Raw genomic sequence first — 18,222 nt, forward strand, 5'->3', positions numbered from 1 at the left:
ACTTCATTATTTAATCTACAAACCTGGCCAGGTGTGATGGCGCAGAGGGGTAGGTAGAGGCAGGAGGATTGCTGCAAGTTTGAAGCCAGCATGGTCTACACAGAAAGACAGCCATGATTCCAGAGGGTGAGGGCGGCACAGAGTGAATAGAGACCAGGGTCTGTGGCGGTCAAGGATGAACCCCAGGTGACCAGGACTCTCTAGGTCATCTCGCTCTTTGCTCCTCCTTCCAGGAATCCCATCTTCCAGGAAGTCTCCCGTCAGCCGAGCCACTTCATTACTATAGACATTATTATAAATTTAATTCAACAACATCATTATTTTAGAGTTGTATAGGTTGGAAGTCCAACTGGGTCTCTCTGGGCCAAAGTTCAAGCCGTACCATGTTCTGGAGAAGCATGCTGGTCTTTCCTAGCTTCTAGGATGTGTCCTCCTCCTGGGGCTGTGGCCTCTTCCTCTCTCTACCAAGTCATCGGGGCTCTGCTCCTCTGCTCTCCCAGAGGCATGTCTCGCTCAGCCAGTTGGGCCTGCAGGCAGCTTGAGGCTTGAGATTCATCTTATCGTCGACACCCTGCCCAGAAAAGCTCTACCTAGAGTCAGGCCACTACAGCTCCCACCTGGCTTTACCGCTGCCATTTTGTTTTGCAGAGATGACCCTTCAGCCTTATTTGGGGCACAGAGCAAATGAATGCGCATCATCTGCTAGGCAGGCTCCAGGACCAGAGGAGCGTGGGAGGGGTGCTGGAAAGAGAAGGGCCAAGCACCTTCATCTCAAGTCAGAATTCCAGATGACCCACGGGACACACAGGTGCACAGCAACTAAAGAAATGGTCAGAGCCCTCGGAGGGCTGAAACCGAGAGTGGGCCAGGTGTAGTGGGACACCAGTAATTCCAGCCTAGCACACGGGAGACGGGTTGGAAAAGAGAATTTGAAGTCAACCTAGAGCATGTAGTGGACCCTGTCTCAAAACAACATAAGAGCCGGGTGGTGGTGGCGCACGCCTTTAATCCCAGCACTCGGGAGGCAGAGCCAGGCGGATCTCTGTGAGTTCGAGGCCAGCCTGGGCTACCAAGTGAGTTCCAGGAAAGGCGCAAAGCTACACAGAGAAACCCTGTCTCGAAAAACCAAAAAAAAAAAAAAAAAAAAAAAAAAAAAAAATAAGCCAACCAACCAATGATCTGTCCATCCATCCATCCATCCATCCATCCGTCCAGCCAGCCAGCCAGCCAGCCAAACAACCAACCAAACAACCACAGCTAGACATGTGGACATCTCTGGTTTCTGTGCGTCAAAACTGCCATTATAGGAAACGGCTCAAAAGAGCACACCCACAGTAGTGTAGCTGGCCTTTCAAAACCAACAGTTTGCTTAGACACTAGGCTGTACATTTTCTCTATGTAGCAACGTGTCCTAAGGGTCCGTCCAGCCCCTCCCGGGATATGTGTGTCCACCAGGCTGTGCCGTCCTCCAGGAAATAAATAGGAGTTCCAGGAAAATGACCAACTTGAGGGCTGTTGGTTTCTGCACAAACCTGGCAACAGCCTCCCAGCTGACAGAGTCGGGACATCTCATGGGCTAGCTCCAGGGCACGTCCTTTTATCTTTTAATGGGGGCGGGGGCACACTCCACCCAAAGGCAATTGCTCTCAGACCTACAGTATTTCCTCCTCCTCCTTTTCTAGATAAAGAACCTCACCAGTCCTCCCCAACCCCAAATTAAAACCAGAAAGAGCAATCACAACAAAACCCCGCATAAAAAACTTCTACACGAACCAGAGGAATGAGGGATTCCTGCCTCATGAGTGTTCCTTGAAAACCCCTGAAGTCCTTGGCTGGGAAAGCCCAGGACAGTCCCTTGAACAAGGTCTGTGGTATCTGAGGCCCATTGCTACATAGCAATATGGATGCTTAAGGTTCACCGATGGGCACTGTCCCCGTAAAAGCTGAACGGTGTCAGAGGCAAGACTTGGCTAACTTGATGTGTGGGAAGAAAGGCAGGTTTGTGGGGCCCAGCAGATCCTGCGTGTGTATTCATAGAATAGTACGTGAGTTTGGGACCAGACCTCACAAAGGGACAGAGGGGAGGAAGGGAGAGATGGCAGAGAGCCCTGGGGACATTTACACACTTTGGTCATTACAATCCCAGGCCACACCATCACTTAATTAGGGGCTAATGACAAAGAATTATCTGACTCATTCTCTGCCTGCAACACTCTATATAATGTAGGTAACAGAGGCTTCCTCTGTAGCCCCCACCTCCACTCCATGGCCAGCTCCCTTTCTCTCTTTGTGGTGGCTGGATCTCCTGAGGGTGGTCACCGGGCACAAGCTAGCTAAAGGCTGGGAGCAGTTGCTACCTTACACCCAGCTAACGTAGGCATAAATATGTGTCTATGGAATTGGGGAGGGGGGTCAGGGTCAGAGGGGACAGAATCAAGCTGCACTGTAAGGTCACACCTCATACACCCAGGACACTGATGTTTGTGCGTTGTGGTCACACACCCTGATGAATCCTCTGATCCACACAAGTCACTATACCTGTAGCCGAGGTATAGGAGAGACTAGGCTGGCGCGTGACTCTCCTCCAGCACTCTCTTCTGCTGGCATGGCCGCCGTGGCACCGTTTAACCAACACATTATGATTCATAACAGTAGCAAAATCACAGTTATGAAGTAGCAATGAAAATAATTGGATGGTTGGGGGTCACCACAGCATGAGGAAGGTTGAGAACCACTGTGATAAAGCAACCAAGGGGGACTGAAAAAAGATGATACAGGAGCCTGTCAGGGTCACTCGGAGGCACATGTGGCAAGATTTACGTCGAGCTGGAGTTCCTAGGGCAAACAGTGACAAAAGTGGTTTTGAGTTCCCAGAGGTTCTACAGCTACAACTATGAGGTCCGTCAAAGGCTGGAAGGGGTTCAGGTGACCTCACTGCACCCACTATTTTGGAGGGTGGGAAACCTCATGGGCTTGGGTAGTTCTAGCTTCCCCAGAGGATGGCCAAGGCTGCCTACAGGTGAAGACCTCGCAGTGCATTGTGGACTTGTTGGTCTCTTATAAGGTACAGAATATTTGGACTTGGGTGGATCTGGGGTCCGGAGTCTCGGCTTCTGAAACATCAACAGCAGTGGGCATCCACGGATGGATGTGGAGATAGAGGGCTATAAAGGATTAAGCTTGTCTCAGGTGTGGGCAAGTATGTTCATTTCTCACCTAAAAGAAGCATTTTGAGGTAGAGATTGTTCATTCTGCTTGAGGCCCTTGTATCAGCTAGTCAGGCCTGTGGCATCAGCCCCGAGCTTTTCTGGTCCCCTGCCCCCAATGTTCCTACCTAGCTCAGGTAAAGCATGTTACTCTATCAGCATACCAGGTAAAATGTGCCCATAGGTGTAACTGTGGCATGACTATGATGCGTGCAACCAATGATGTTCAGATTAAATTTCAGGCTTACTCTGCAAGAGGTACCACGTTTGGTACTGTCAGCCTAGGCAAACACCTTGGCTAGGGAAATGATAGACCCCAAGGGGCAAGGGCAGCTGGGGTGTTAGGAAGCTCTGTCCTCGGAGCATGACACAGCTGTGGTGCTCTTGAAATCAGAGCACCAGTGTTACCCCCATGCGCCCCTCACAACTGCTGAGGGGAGGAAACGGTGGTATTCTTACTCTGCCTGTGTACAAGTTGCCTGTTTTCTGTAAGTAACTCCTCACTATGATGCTGTAAGTCTCAAACTCTGGTTCATCAAACTAGACTTGGGTGGAACTGTTTCTTTGGTTTCTCGTTGCCTTCTCTATTTGGGGTGACTATAAATAGACTCCCTAGGAAATTCATGAAACATATAGTCATGTCATAGAGAGCCAACCCCAGAGACATCCCTTGTGGGAGCCCACAGAAGTTTCCTAGTGAGATCTGAGCTTGCTTTACCCAGCAGGGCTGCATAACGGGATGGACTGACCACATACATGGTCACCAGGTGTTTGGAAGGGTCTACACTTGGCTGTGCTAGGGGGAGGTCTTTTGCTCCACCCTTTGGCATTCCTATAAATAGCCCTTTAGAAGAGACAGAAGGGGCCGGTGGATAAGGATCCAGGCCCTCCTGAGGCTATTCTATGTTTCTATCTGTTTCTCTCTCACCTCTATATTTTTATCTAAATCTCTTATCCCTCACTCCTCAAGAGTACCCTGGGGGAAAAGGTCGGGGCGGGTCCCCCACAATCCCTTGCCTTCCCCACATCAGAATCAGACTGCTTCACTGTGTGACTGGTACCCATTTTAACTTGTTCTTACCAGCGAGCCAGTGAATGTGAGGCCCAAGCTGAAGGTTTGCTCTGTCTCATCGCCTAAGATGACTTTTCTCCTCAGGGACAGTAGCCCAAGGAAGCCACTCTCCATGGATGAAAGCAGGACAAGACATTGGTACAGCCTACAGTCTATCCTTGTTCTCACTTGAGAGTGCGGCAGGACAGCTCTCAGGGGTCCACAGGAACGGCCCTTCTGTAACCCACTGGAGAATGTGGTGAACTCTGGTTGGCTGCTGGCCTGTCCATCAGGCTTGCTGCTCAGTGAATGTGGGTGGAGCTGGCTTAGCATATTTTAAAGCTGTCCCGCGCCCCAGGGGTCCACATACTGTCAAAATCTGTTTACTGGGTTTGGTGACATCCGCCTTTAATCCTAGCACTTAGAAGGCAGAGGCAGGTAGATCTCTGAGTTTGAGGCTGGCCTAGTCTGCAGAGTGAGTTCCAGGCTATAACTTGAAAAAAAAAAAAAGTCAATGAACAAATTGTATTAGTAAAAAGAGCAAATACATGTGTTATATTTTAAAATCAGAATCTTCTCATACAATTACTGAGCTCCATTTTCCATTTTACTTTTGGTTTCTGAAATACTGTGTAAATTTTTGCTGGGCAAATATTCTTCTATATTATTTTATCCTACCTGAGTTTTATGAGCTCTGGTTTTTAATGTGAATAAAATTTATCAAAAGTAATAGTGATGATTCTACCACTAAATATTCTATTCGTAAGAAATTGTTCCTACTTGTAACATTCTCAGAAGAACTTTAGTGTGTGTTGGAAGAAAATTTTTTAAAATGTATTACATCTTTCAATGTCATAACAAGGATCATCCAAGTTCTGATCAAGAAAGACAGACAACATTTTAAAAAAGGTTTTAATGTGTTGTTTTTGAAAGTATTGGGTGGGTCTCTAACTAGGAAGGGCTGAAACTATTCATGACTTCTTAGGAATCACTTTTTAACATTTTTTGAGACAGTTCATGCTGCTGAACTCGCCATGAACTTGCTCTCCTGAGGTTTGTGTCCCACATCCTGTGATTACAGGTATAAATCACAAAACTAGCATAGGACTCCAGTCAATTGAACAAAACAGCCATCAATTCTAATCACATTTGTAAGTGTTTTACAAATGAGTAATATTTTTATAAATTCCAAGAGGATGATGCTGACATTATATTTTATTACACACTTAATCAAATATTCTTTTATTTCAATTTCATAATTTTTTTGGCTTGTTGGCAATAGCTCTTTTGTTTAGGCTGAGTATATTTTTGTAGGTTCCTGAAGAACTCGATAGCCTTGGATCTGGCCTCTTGTGCCAGGTGCACAGACAGGTGCTGACTGAGTGTTTAAATGAACACACCCAACTAACGCTGAACCAGAAATCACTTTGGTGATCACCATCACTTAGACATGGTTCATGGTAAAAGGGGGATTGCTACTCCCTTGGAGGCAGATGCTTTCAGGTGGAAAGCGTGGGTCAGGGGTCAGCTGTGTCAGGTGTATGAGCAGGAAGGTAGCTTCCATGCTGACAGGATCCGGCCAGTTTTCCAAAGTGGCCCACTGGGTGTTAAATGTGACACCCAAACAGGCCACCCCATGAGCCCTGGACGTTTGAACTGGGGTTCAAGGAGTCTGTCACTTTGGATGACTCCATAACTAACCATCACCTGGGTCCCGCCTTTTGCTCACCTGACCACGGTCACTCCACAGAGGACCAATCAGAATGCTGCTTTTGTAGAAGTGAGGGCAGGGGTGGTACCTTCAGTTCCTCAGGAACAAATCAGGAGCCAAGTACAGGCGCAGTGACTTAAGGGCCTGCCCCAGCTGGAACTGGTAAGGGAGCGAGAGAAGCTTGGTAAGATGGGGAGTCGCTTGAACAGGGACAGTTCCTGCCTGATCCAGGGACGACCTTGAAGTGATGTGCTCCTCGGAGAATGTCTACCCCAGGCAATGGGCTGGACTTTCACACTGCCAGTTGCTCAGCCATGGCTGAGGCTGTTCCCACGGGGTAGTAAGCTCCAGCCGGCTTTGCAACCCTGCTCTGGAGAAGGTGAGCAGGAGCACCGAGGCAGGCTTGCCAGACTCGAGTGAGTGATTCACACAGCGCCTCTTCAGAGACTGGTTTACCAGGCCTTGTCCCGGGCTCCGGATGGGCACCCCCAGTGTTCAAGGCAGAACATGAGTGTTCAGGCTCACCCTTATTTGCGCCTCCCATTTGCTGCCTACTCACCTATGGCTTGAGAATTTCCTAAGCCCCGTCTGCTTTAATCTGTGAAGTGGGAAATAGTATCCCTCTCTGTGACTGGGAGAGTAAACCTCGTGTTGACAGTACTGTGCTGGGTCTGCATGCACCAGGGGCTCTGTGAACAGCAGCAGTGGTTTTTGTTGTCAAATGAGAGTGTCTAAGAGGCGGGTCTGGCATGCACCAGGGGCTCTGTGAACAGCAGCAGTGGTTTTTGTTGTCAAGTAAGAGTGTCTAAGAGGCTGCACCATGCCCTCCAAAGCACCGACTCTTCCTAAGCATGGCTTGGCACTCTTTTTAGCTTCTGGATAGGTCTCTGACTAGAGGGTTGAACTCAGGAGGCTGTGGACCAGTTGTTACTGGGAACACGGATTTTCCTGCCCCTCTTGGTGTGTGTGGGTAATTGTAATTTCCCTGAAAGGAAAGGGGCTGCTTTTTCAGCTCCTTGCCATCAGCGGCTGAAGACACTCTGGCTAGGGTGCATACCGTGGGCTTTGCTACTGGCTCCACCCTCTTGAGATCTTATAGACAGCTTTGCTGGGCCTGGCATGGACCCTGACACCAAGACCTCCCTGGGTGCTGCCCTAGGGAGCAGAGATGGGGCCTCCTTACTTGCCGCTGGGAGGCTGTTTAGATGTGTTAATAGCTTCAGAAATGGGGTACAACTCTTCTGCTCCCCCTCCTTGGCTGCCTTTCGTCATGCCGCCTATGTCTTCACTATTTCACTTTCCTATCGCTCTCAGCCCGCTTCGGATGTCGCCCAGATCAAAGAAACATGCACCAAGGGCTCCCAATTTCCTACTTTGTCTCCTTTGGTCTGTCTATCCCCCAAATGCTACAATGCTGTCTCAGAGTCAATAACTGGGAGAACCTAGAGTATCTCCCCCTCCTGCGGTGGGGGAGAGCCCAACCTAAATGCCTACACCCACACGGAGCCTTCTGTACGGAAGTGCACACATGTAGTTTGTGGAAGGATTTTTATACATTCCTCTAAGAAAAATCGAACCAATAGAAAGGTAAGCAACCCTCCGTAAGATGAGAATTTCCCTCTAGGGAACCAATGATCCTTCTGAAAGCAGGAAGGACTTTTACCCCCACACACAGTACATTAGAAGGCAGGCTGTGTCTCTTAGACCTCTAGTGAAAGTGAGATTTAAACAAACACTCCAAACTGAAGGTTTTTGTATAAATTTGAGGACAGACTTGGAGGAGTGATGTTTACTCCTTGGCTAATTTGTAGGTTTTGGCCCACTGTGTTTCTAGACCTTTTCTTGTCATTGCTGACTTGGTTTCACGTAGAGGCAAATGTGGAGACTGCAGCAGCATGGATCGGCCACAAGGTGGCACAGCACCGCTATATTTGGTCCCTGAGCAAATACATAGGGGATCATCCACCGGGAGCAAGGATGTTGGAATTCCAGAATTTATGCAGTAAATCTGAAAAGTGTAACTGACTGTCGGGCCTTCCGTTACTGAGGCCAAAGCAGTGTATCAGCTTATTTTAACTCCTATTCCATTATGCCAAACAGCATTTAAAAAGCCATAGCACCTTCATAAAACACCATCTATACTAAGACCCGTATTAACCAACACCAGTACTGATACCAAAACCTTATGCATGACAGTCAGATAGTGGTGACCACACACAGGAAAAACCAAGTTTCTTTCTTACATTTACTTAAAGGATTAGAGCTGATATAGTAAGACACTGATGGTAAGTCAACATAAAGATGACAGCTTTGGTTATACTCAGCACATGCTACAATTCACTACAGAGGTAACACACGCACAAGCGTTCCAAGTGAAGCTACGTGGGTGGTGGAGGTGGGCCCCTAAAATAGCAGACAAACTTGAAAGAACTGTAATCCATGAAGTACAGCTAAGACCAAAGACAGAAGGAGGAGCCACACCTAATGCCTGCTGCCACACTGGGCTAGCAAAGTGCACTTGCTTTGAGAGTGGACTACACACAAACATTAAGGCTACAGTTTTCCAGTATTCACCTCTGTAACACCCCTGTTTCTGACACATCACCTCTCACTATTCATGGACAGCATTTGCAGCCTGTAGTGACCCAACCAAGCTGGTCACAACAAGACTAAAAATCTCTACCGAACTGGCCTAGTGTGTCTCCATCCTGATCCATCAAGGGTACTGACAACTGGTTAGTAACAAACTAACCAGTTTGTGGGGCTTAGAGGTGGATCCGATGAGGAATCCAGGAGCTCACCTGGAGCTGTCCTTTCAGCTCTGATGGGTCGAGCATACGCTAATCTCCGTGTGACAGGAAAACCAACCAGGAATCCCAGAGGTAGTACAGCTGCCTTGAGAAATGTTGACGACACATGAATTATGAGTAACCGGAAGAGAAAACGGTGCCCAGGCCCCAGAGTGGGCCAGGTGTGGGTCTGCTGGTTTACCCCTTTGCATTCTGCAGTGCCCATTTTATGCCAGCCCTAAATAGCCATTTTATGGCTGTGTTTTCTAATTTATAGGAAGGCAGATTTTAAAAGTAATCTTACCTAGGCAAGATACTCTAGCAGTAACAACCTGCAGTAGAAAGCTAGCCTAAGAGGTTTTTAGTAACTGACCTTTGCATTTTTTTGTAGCTTACTGATTTTACTCGTCTTCCTAAAATCTTTACTAAACAGATGGGTTAAGAACTTGCTTTTAAAACAAACTCAGTAACATGAAATGGGAGAACAAACATAACAGGATAGTCTAGTGGCTTGTTATACTTAGTTAATACATGTCTGTAGCAAACAGAGGAATCCTATGATTATTAGGTCTAAATCTATGCCATGGTTTTACTAACTATGTGGGTAGAAAGAGAGACCGCTGTAAGAATAGTATTTACTGTCTGAAGGTGCCTGAGCCATCCTACTTTAAACATGAGCTTTAACAGTGTCCACAAACACTTCAACAACCTCCAACTTCACTCTAAGAACTCCGGTCCCCGGACAAGCTGATGAACACACCACACCCAGGGATTCTGCAGACACTGAAGAACTGAGTAGCCCCGAGAACCAGGTGGGGTTTGCACTCTTCCCTGTGTCTGCTTACTGTGTTCCCGAATACCGACTCAGGCTTTGATAAGGCTTTCTGCTGGAGTAGGTAAAAGATCGAAATCGTATAGTTTTGTAATCGTGATTCAGCATTAAATCTTTATGAGACGATGGCAGGATGTGGAACCTATGGTGACTTTTCCTCTGAATCCTGAGGCAACTGCTTTAGAAGTAGTGAACGAGTTTCGGCCACCAGAGAGGCTGTTTTCTGATGTGCCTTATTTTAAACTACACTTTTACACGTGAAAGAATTAAAGAGTAACTACACACTAGCTTTATTAGACTAGTTTTACACAAAGAAGCCAGAATAGTTTCTTTGTCTACCTAAAATACAAGGTACATGCATCCAGATTATTCTAAAACATGCTGCAGCAAAGTCTGTATTTAAGATGAGTTTCACGATTGGTTTTTCTCTCTCAGGGCAAAGCTGATCCATTATACATTTCCTGAATGAGTTTTCATGCAGTGGCCACACTACCATCTCCGTTGGTGGGGGCACTGGCTCACTGGGACATTTTCTGAATGGGATTCAACATGCAAACTTGCTTTATTTTGGTCTTCCTTCAATGGTCGCTCATTCTCATTCATAAACTCACACTGGATAACTGCCCCCCGCCCCCAGTGCAGACGTCACACTACAATGTTCACAGCACCACTATTCAATGTGAGGAAGGTTATAGCTAAACATGAATACAGCAACATGACTAGACTACCTCTGTGAGAAAACAAAACATTTACAAGTGTTAATTTCTTGACATACATACATAGAAAATTCAGTCTTGATCTGGACCAGGCTTTGAGGTCCAGTTTGAATGTGATCACGCCACTGCTCTGTAGTGTGAATTCTGGTCTCTTTGACCCTACCTGACCTCTCTGCCCCTGACTTTTCATCATCTACTTTCAATTCTGCCATTTTCTCAGTTTCATGTTGGTTCTGCCAAGTGGGCAACTGACTATAAACAAAAATATAGAACAAAGTGTCTACTGTCTCACAAGGATTATACATGTGAAGGGACTCAGAAAAGTATTAGCTATTATAAAAATAGAAGTGATAACATATATCAGCAAATCTAATATAAACAACATTCTGAGAGTAAAAGGTAAAACTGCATCCAACTTAACGAGTATCATTTTTCGTAGCCTTTTGCCAGAACTACTCAAGTGTGCCCATGCTCTGAAACTTCCCAACTTTTCCTGTGAGCACACTTAGTGGTGACCGGCCACTAACGGAGAAGCCCCTTCCTGTCCACTCAGCTTCTCCCTTTAGCCCCTGGCCAGGTCACACTGGGAAGTTAGGCACAAATACATTAATGGCTTTAGTCCTAACCCCTGGATTGCCTGGACTGTCCCTTCACAAAGCAACCAGAAGGACTAGGTTTAAGATACTCCTAAGTCACATGTAAAACTCTACCTCAGCAATGGCAGATATTAAAAATGCCATCTCTTGTTGGGTGTGGCAGCACACACCCCAAGTCCCAGGTACTCAGGAAGCTGGGACAGGAGGATCACTTGAGCCTAAACAACATAATGAGATGTGTGGGTGGGGAGCTCAGTGGTAGAGTGTCTAGCATGTACAAGGCCATGGGTTCAATCCCCACCCAGCAAACTCTACAAAACCCTACAGCTTCTTCAGCTCCATTCGACAAGGCCCTCAGCCACTGTGGCGGCCATTAAGACGGCTTGTGTTCTGGGGTTCTGCTTGGGGCTGTGGTGAATGCTGTCCTTCAGTAAACACCTTGCTATTCTTGAAAATAAAAACAAGGTGGAGTCAATTAAAATCATTTTGAGCTGAATACATACTGTATAAAGTGCTTCCTCAACCAGCCTTTGGAATCATCTGTCCTGGTGTTTGTGTGCATTCAGAAAACTGTCAGCAGCTTAAACAATTTTGTAAATGCTTGAGCTGGTTTACAGCTGGAGTTCACTGCTAGCCCTATCAGAGCCCTGGTTGACAGCTGGAGTTCACTGCTAGCCCTATCAGCGCCCTGGTTGACAGCTGGAGTTCACTGGAGCTCTATTAGTGCCCTGGTTGACAGCTGGAGTTCACTGGAGCCCTATCAGCACCCTCTACAGGGTTGGTGAAATTCACTTTAAAGAGGTTATCAATGAGCAGAGTTGTGAGAGGTCTGGGGTAATAGTAAGAAAATGGGAACTTCTCTGTTGCTCATTTTTAAAGTTCGTCCTTTCCTTCAGTAACAACGGGCAGCTCTGATAGAAACAGCAGGGCAGGCAATGTTCTCTAACTGTAGAACCAGAAACGAACCTGGCCTCACTATTTCTTTTGCCAAACGACAAAATCTGGACAGTCTGCCCCATGGCCCTTTTAAATGATGCTGCTGGCTGAAGAGGGTCTAGACCTTTGCTCCTGGCATCTGGATGACTAGTCTTATTAAACCAGCACGTTGTACTATGCCTCGGCTCATTAGAATTCTGCTTTCTGTGGAGCAAAACAAAAAGCTTCCTAAATCTCAGACACACTTTGTTTTCTTCAGTGCAGACATCCTGAAACAGTCCTTCAGCTGTTCAGAGGATGAAGTCAGTTCATGTAGTGCTTGGAGGAGAGTCCCAGACATCTGGAACGGAGATGCCCCTTGAGACTTTGTCCTCAGGGGCAATGACAATTTTCAGGAGTGAAGCTGATTTTTCATCTGAAGTCACAGACGAGGATTTTAGCTTCCCTTCACAGGACCTGCTGAGGCTGTGCAGGCCAGTCTTTCACTGCGGCATGTAGCCACCTTGTCTTACAGTCTGAGGCAAGTAACTCTTGGGAATTTCTTCATCCATGGCTGTCTCCATTCCAACCGGTTGAAACCGCTCTACTTGTCCATCAGTTCCTGGGCCAAGAGCGTCTGCTGCAGGGCCTTCCTGGAACAGCCTCCGCTGCTCAGACCCGCAGGGCTGGGAGATGTGACCTAAGACCTGCTGTGGCTTCAGTCTGACGGAACCCTCCTCACTGCCCGACCTCTCAAAATGTGAACTATCTGGACTGGCTTCCGGCTGACTGCAGTTCTGTTTAAAATACTGTTGCCTGGGCAGAACCTCCTCACTGACGTCCACGGGATCCGCCAACTGCAGCTCATCGGGACGCTCCTCGGAGTCCAGCAGGGGCTGGGTGGACTCGGACCTGGAGAAGACCTGCACCGAGGGAACCTGGTGCCGGTAGCCACTGTGCACCACGGTGGAGTACTGCACGGTGCTGGCGGTGTTCTGAGCAGACCCCGCCTCCTCGGTGCTGGAGATGCTGGGCCTGGACGACGACATGCAGGAAGACCCCCCAATGCCGCTGCTGTGGCCTTCCATGCTCACTTTCTCCTTCTTGAACAGGTCCAGGGACTTCAGATCGTCCGGACAAGGCTTTTTGTTGTTGGCCTCTATTTCCACAACGCTCACATCAGTGAAATTACCATCCGAATACATTTGATCTTTGGAGCTAAAATTGTGCTGGAAAGAAAGACAAATGAATGATTACTTTGGGAATATTCCAACTTTTTTAACCACTGAGCCATCTCTCTGGGCCCTCTATTATGACTTTTTTAAATAAAAAATTCTAAGAGTTAGTGTATCTTTAAACTTTTCAGTGATTTTCAGGAGTGGGATCATCCATCTCTGCAAGTCTATAACCAGCTCAAGTGCAGATAAATAAAAGAAAGTAGTAAGTCTGAGTCAGTCTGTATTTCCAGTTTCCAGATTAATATTGTTGTAAGCTATAAATAGACTATAAATAATATGGAATATTTCATACTTACAGCAGGCCTAGAATTAAATAGAAAAAAAAAGCCTTGGAAACATTAAAAAACTGCAACTTGAATAACTGAAGTTTTGTAAACTATGAAATTTTACAGGTATAATTGTTAAAATTAAGTTCAAGGATTACTAGGGGATAGAGGCAGGCCTGCCCCTGTGGGGTGTTTTTGAAGTGTAAGAGTCTAACACAGTTCCCTGAACGCATCTGCTCAGTGTGAAGATGGAGAACGTTAGCCAGCACTTAAACGATCCAGTCCAGACCCTGTGTAACAGGTTCTCAAGTTCCACTTTCCACCAAGTGTCTGTTGTGTTTACTCAACAGTGTGAGAAACAGGGCACAAGCATGCTACTGTAAACAGTGTCCTAGAGTGAGTTGGCATTATTTATGATTTTGACAACTGCCAGTTAAGAACCAACTGACTTTCGCCAGGTCCGAATATCTTCTGGTTAAACCCTAGAAATGTATCCTAATAAACAAGCCTGCATACTAGAGACAGGAATGTAGCTAGAGTTTTCCTGCCTGGCCCACAGTCAGGACAAATCTCTGTCACCCGCCAGTCCCACAGCCGCTCAGACCCAACCAAGTAAACACAGAGATTTATATTGCTTACAAACTGTATGGCCGTGGCAGGCTTCTTGCTAACTGTTCTTATATCTTAAATTAATCCATTTCTATAAATCTACACCTTGCCACGTGGCTCGTGACTTACCGGCATCTTCACATGTTGTTAGTCATGGTGGTGGCTGGCAGTGTCTCTGACTCAGCCTTCCACTTCCCAGAATTCTTCTCCTCCTTGTCCTGCCTATACTTCCTCCTGCCTGACTACTGGCCAATCAGTGTTTTATTTACTAACCAATCAGAGCAACACATTTGCCATACAGAACATCCCACTGCACTTCCCCTTTTCTTTTTTACAGGAAGAAGATATTATCTTACCCTTGTGGGGGTATGAGGTGACCACTGCGCGATATGACTCTTTGAAGGATCTGGAACATTAGGCCAGATGTGTTTTTTAATTCTGAAGAGAAAAGAAGCAAGACAGATGTAGAACCATATGTAACAATGAGAAGCCTTTTTCTGTCATCCAAGAATCTTAAGTACCAAACCAACAAAAATACCTGTTGTCCTAAAGCCAAACAAATTATTACTTGTAACCAAGAAAAAGATACTGCCAAAACCACATACGGACTGTCTGTACAGTATTCCTAATGAAATAGGGTTAACAAGGCTAATTATCAGTATTCAATTAAAAAAATCTCTGATCAGATCCTCTAATAAAAACCAATTAAGAACTTTAGGTCATAACAGGTTGTGATCCGTCCCAATAGAAACAAATGCAAAGACACTTAACTTTCAACTAAAAGTGTCTAGTCAGAAAATTAGGTAACGAAATGGTTTACTGATACCAAGTAGAATATGATAAACCTGTTTTCCCCCCAGGAAGACAAGACACTGTAGAGCAGATAGACAAGGGGACGGTGGTGGCACACTCATGTCATAAACTCAATACTCAGAAGGCAGAAGCAGCAAGAACAGGCGTTCAAGACCGGTCTGGGATATGGAAAACCCACTCTCGAAACATAAAAAACTAAAAAAGAATAAACGAGTTTGGGGGAACAGAAACCAGAGTCTAGAAGTAACATGGACTTGCAGAGACAACTGATCTGGGGCCCAGGAACAACAAGAGACCTATTTTCAAAATCAACAGAACTAGACTGGGGTGGGAGGGGTGGGGGGACCTAACTCTGATCCACAGCATGCCCCCAAATTAATTCAGGATGGATTATAGATGTTAGAGCTAAAACTAGTGACCTAGAAAAAAACATAGGACACTGGGTTAGACAGATTTCTTAAAAAGGTTACAAAATGCAAGAACCACAGGGAAAAGCCTGGGAAAGGGACTTCAAAATTAGAAACTCCTGCTTTTCCAAAGTCAAAGTTAAACAAAAATACACAAACTGGGACAAAATTTGCAAAACTGTATTTGACAAAAATTTTTGTTCTCAAGCAAAAAGAACTTTTACAACTCAGTATTTGCAAAACAACCCAATTTAAAATTGGACAAAAGACTTCAGTCGATATACTATGAACAAGGCAGGTGACTCCTGGCAAGAGCCACTGGTAATGAGGAAAATGGATATGAAGTGTACTTCACTCACACCACACTTTCAGCAACAACCAAAGTAAACGTCAGGACCAAGTGCTAGTGCTGGTGGATCACCTGCAAGATGGTGGAGGCACTGAGAAGCTTGGGCTGTCTCCTTATCCTTCTCCTCCTGTGGTGCTGGAATTGGAACCTAGAGCCCTGCACATGTCATCTGAACGCTCTACCACAGAGTCACACGCCGGGTTCTCGCAGCTTCTCATCAAGTTAAATTATCTGAGCTCCATGAAGACATGTACCCATACAGAGTGTGGAATATGGATATTCACAGTGGTGTCATAAACAACAGTCACAGTAAGAAACCTCTAAACTCTCTCCTGTACCACACTACAGGTCAGGACACAGCAGCATAAAGGAGAGAAATTAACACACGCAAGAGCATGAATGAGCTCACAAGTAGCTAAACGTGAGACTCCCAGAAGACTGCAAGCCACCTGACTGCATGCACATGAACTTCGAGCTAAGACGAAGCTGTCACTGGGAACACAGCTCGTCTGTGTGGGGCGGGGGCTGAGAGGGCAGACTAGGAATGAGGGAGGAAGTGTTGTAGAAGTGGGGTGGATGGTCGGGATGCATCTGTGCACAATCCATCCCGCTGTAGATGTCAGACAGTTCGATACTATTACGTAAATGAACTGCAGCCCAATAAACAGTGAGGAGAACCGGTACTTACAGGTCTCGTTTATTAAAGCAGAACAGGACGCCCAGAAGAGTCGTCAGGAGGAATGCTAAACACACAGGCACGACTATGGCTTCTATTTCTCCTTGAGCTAAAAACCAAAGGGCAAACAAAAAGTAACTGTTAACACATACAGAAAGAGGAAACCACACAGTGTCCTCACTGGACGCTGCTTGCTTTTTGTTTATGGAAAAAGTGTATCACATGCACCCAGAATGACCTGGACTCTCTCGGGAGCCCGCCCAGGCTCTCCTGTCTGTCTTCCAAGAGTCTGCACTGCAGATTATCGACAACGTATACACTCCTTTCACCTGCCCTGTTGCTTTTCAGGTCTGAGGCGGCCTGTCTTCCTCTCTGTCCTTGGTTAGCCGCAGCCACTTGTCCTTCCACTACAAACCTGGCTATGTAGTAAGTATAAAACACACACTGGCTGGGAGAATACGGTGAATTCAGCTCACTGGTAATAATCATCACAACGGTAATACATCTGCTACGGGGCCAAGACTTTCAAAAGGGATGCTCACAAGGCATGGGGGTGGCAGAGCAGACAATTTAGCTAAAGAGCAGCAAGGCCGGGCATGCTGGTGCTTGCCTGCAGTCTCAAGTAGGCAGGAGGTGGAGGCAGGAGGATTGGGAGTTTGATGCCAAACTTGATCCTGGGCTATATCACTAGAGACACTGTCTCAAAAACAAATAAAATATTTAAAGATGCAAATAAATCTCAGATTCCTAAATACCACACAGATCTCTGAATGCTTTTAAAAGAGGACTTAAATGAGTCACTGAGGGAAAAATGTTGGAGACATTTGAAACGTTCTCCCTGTGGTAGTTCCTGGTTAAGTCCTCCAGCTATCTCCACCTGCCTTTTCCCCTGGTTCAAAGAGTAAGTCTTCAGGAAGGCTACAGAACAGCCACACAAGAGCATAAGGATGTAAACAAGGACAGGATGAGGTAAAGACAGTAACGAGCCTCTGGTCAAAGCGGCACGTTGATTTCAATGCGGAATGAAGCACAGGCAACCCGACTTTCTTCAATTATGCGAGAGAAAAATACAGACATTTACTGCAATTACAGTTACATTTCTGGTTTTCGCAAATAGTTGGATGGTTGCGGCAGGAAGGGGAAGGTAGCCGAACCATGTAGGGAGTCTAATGGGCACATATGGAGACTGGACCAATGACAGAGCTCTGCAGAACAGAACTTGTAGAAGTGCTGTGCAAGCAGGAAAACAAAAGCATGGCTCTAAGAACCAGGGGCACAAGGGAGCTAAGGCAAGGGAAAGCCAACAGACTGTGCTGAAGCTGGGAAACAAAGGTGAAGATGAAATTCAGCACGGGGAGGACGTGGGTCCTCGATGAGTGACAGACACTGGGGTGAAACCCGACTTCAGCAGCACAGTGAATGAGCCAGACTAGTTTCTCAAGAAATCTGTCGTAAGCAGAAGGACCAAGTGTAGGAAGAATGGAAAGTTGACACAAGGCACCCTGTGAATAAGGGAACCCACGGAGAATGGTCTGTAAGCTCTTGGGATTTACAGTACAGGTGGACTCAGCCGCCCCAGTTACGTAGACTCCAAAGGGGGAGGGGTTCCTATACCGCAGCATCTAAAGCAGATGACAGATGACCACCATAAGCATCCTAATGGACACATGCCTTTCTGAGTCTCACCCCCGCCCCCCACAGCCAGGGCTCTGATGCTGTTAGCACTCTACCACTGAGCTGCACTGCCACCCTCAACCGTACACTTTTAAACAACGCTTTAGCGTAGCAAATCCATGTCTAGTCAAATTCAAGTTAAAACAGACAAAACCTCCTGACTTCTTACCAAACTTTGGTGTTGTGAAAGTGAATTCCGGACCTTCTTTTCCACCCTCATCTGTGTATGCTGCCATTTGGACCATGTACAGCGTATCACTACTCAAGGAGGACAGTGTATATTCTGTGTGGGAAGAGTCCACATGCACAACTGCAAGGAAAAATGAGGCTTCTTTTATCCAATGTTTTTGATTTATCTGTCATATTTATAACTA

At 46.3% G+C, this 18,222-nt stretch overlaps 1 protein-coding gene across 2 annotated transcripts in view; it reads right to left on the reverse strand.

Annotated features, from left to right (window-relative positions):
* Nucleotides 1-9,855: 9,855 nt before the first annotated feature.
* The window catches only part of Il6st (interleukin 6 cytokine family signal transducer), a 42,435-nt gene continuing 34,068 nt past the window's right edge, over nucleotides 9,856-18,222 (reverse strand). For both annotated transcript variants that reach the window (XM_059276127.1, XM_059276128.1), the window contains 4 exons: nucleotides 18,018-18,158; nucleotides 16,187-16,283; nucleotides 14,286-14,367; nucleotides 9,856-13,045 (listed from right to left, as the gene is read on the reverse strand). In XM_059276127.1, coding sequence (XP_059132110.1) covers nucleotides 12,320-13,045; nucleotides 14,286-14,367; nucleotides 16,187-16,283; nucleotides 18,018-18,158 — 1,046 coding nt within the window. In that variant the 3' untranslated portion in view covers nucleotides 9,856-12,319. The remainder of the gene's footprint in view (nucleotides 13,046-14,285; nucleotides 14,368-16,186; nucleotides 16,284-18,017; nucleotides 18,159-18,222) is intronic.

This window comes from Peromyscus eremicus, chromosome 11, assembly GCF_949786415.1.
Source record: "Peromyscus eremicus chromosome 11, PerEre_H2_v1, whole genome shotgun sequence".
NCBI lineage: Eukaryota > Metazoa > Chordata > Mammalia > Rodentia > Cricetidae > Peromyscus > Peromyscus eremicus.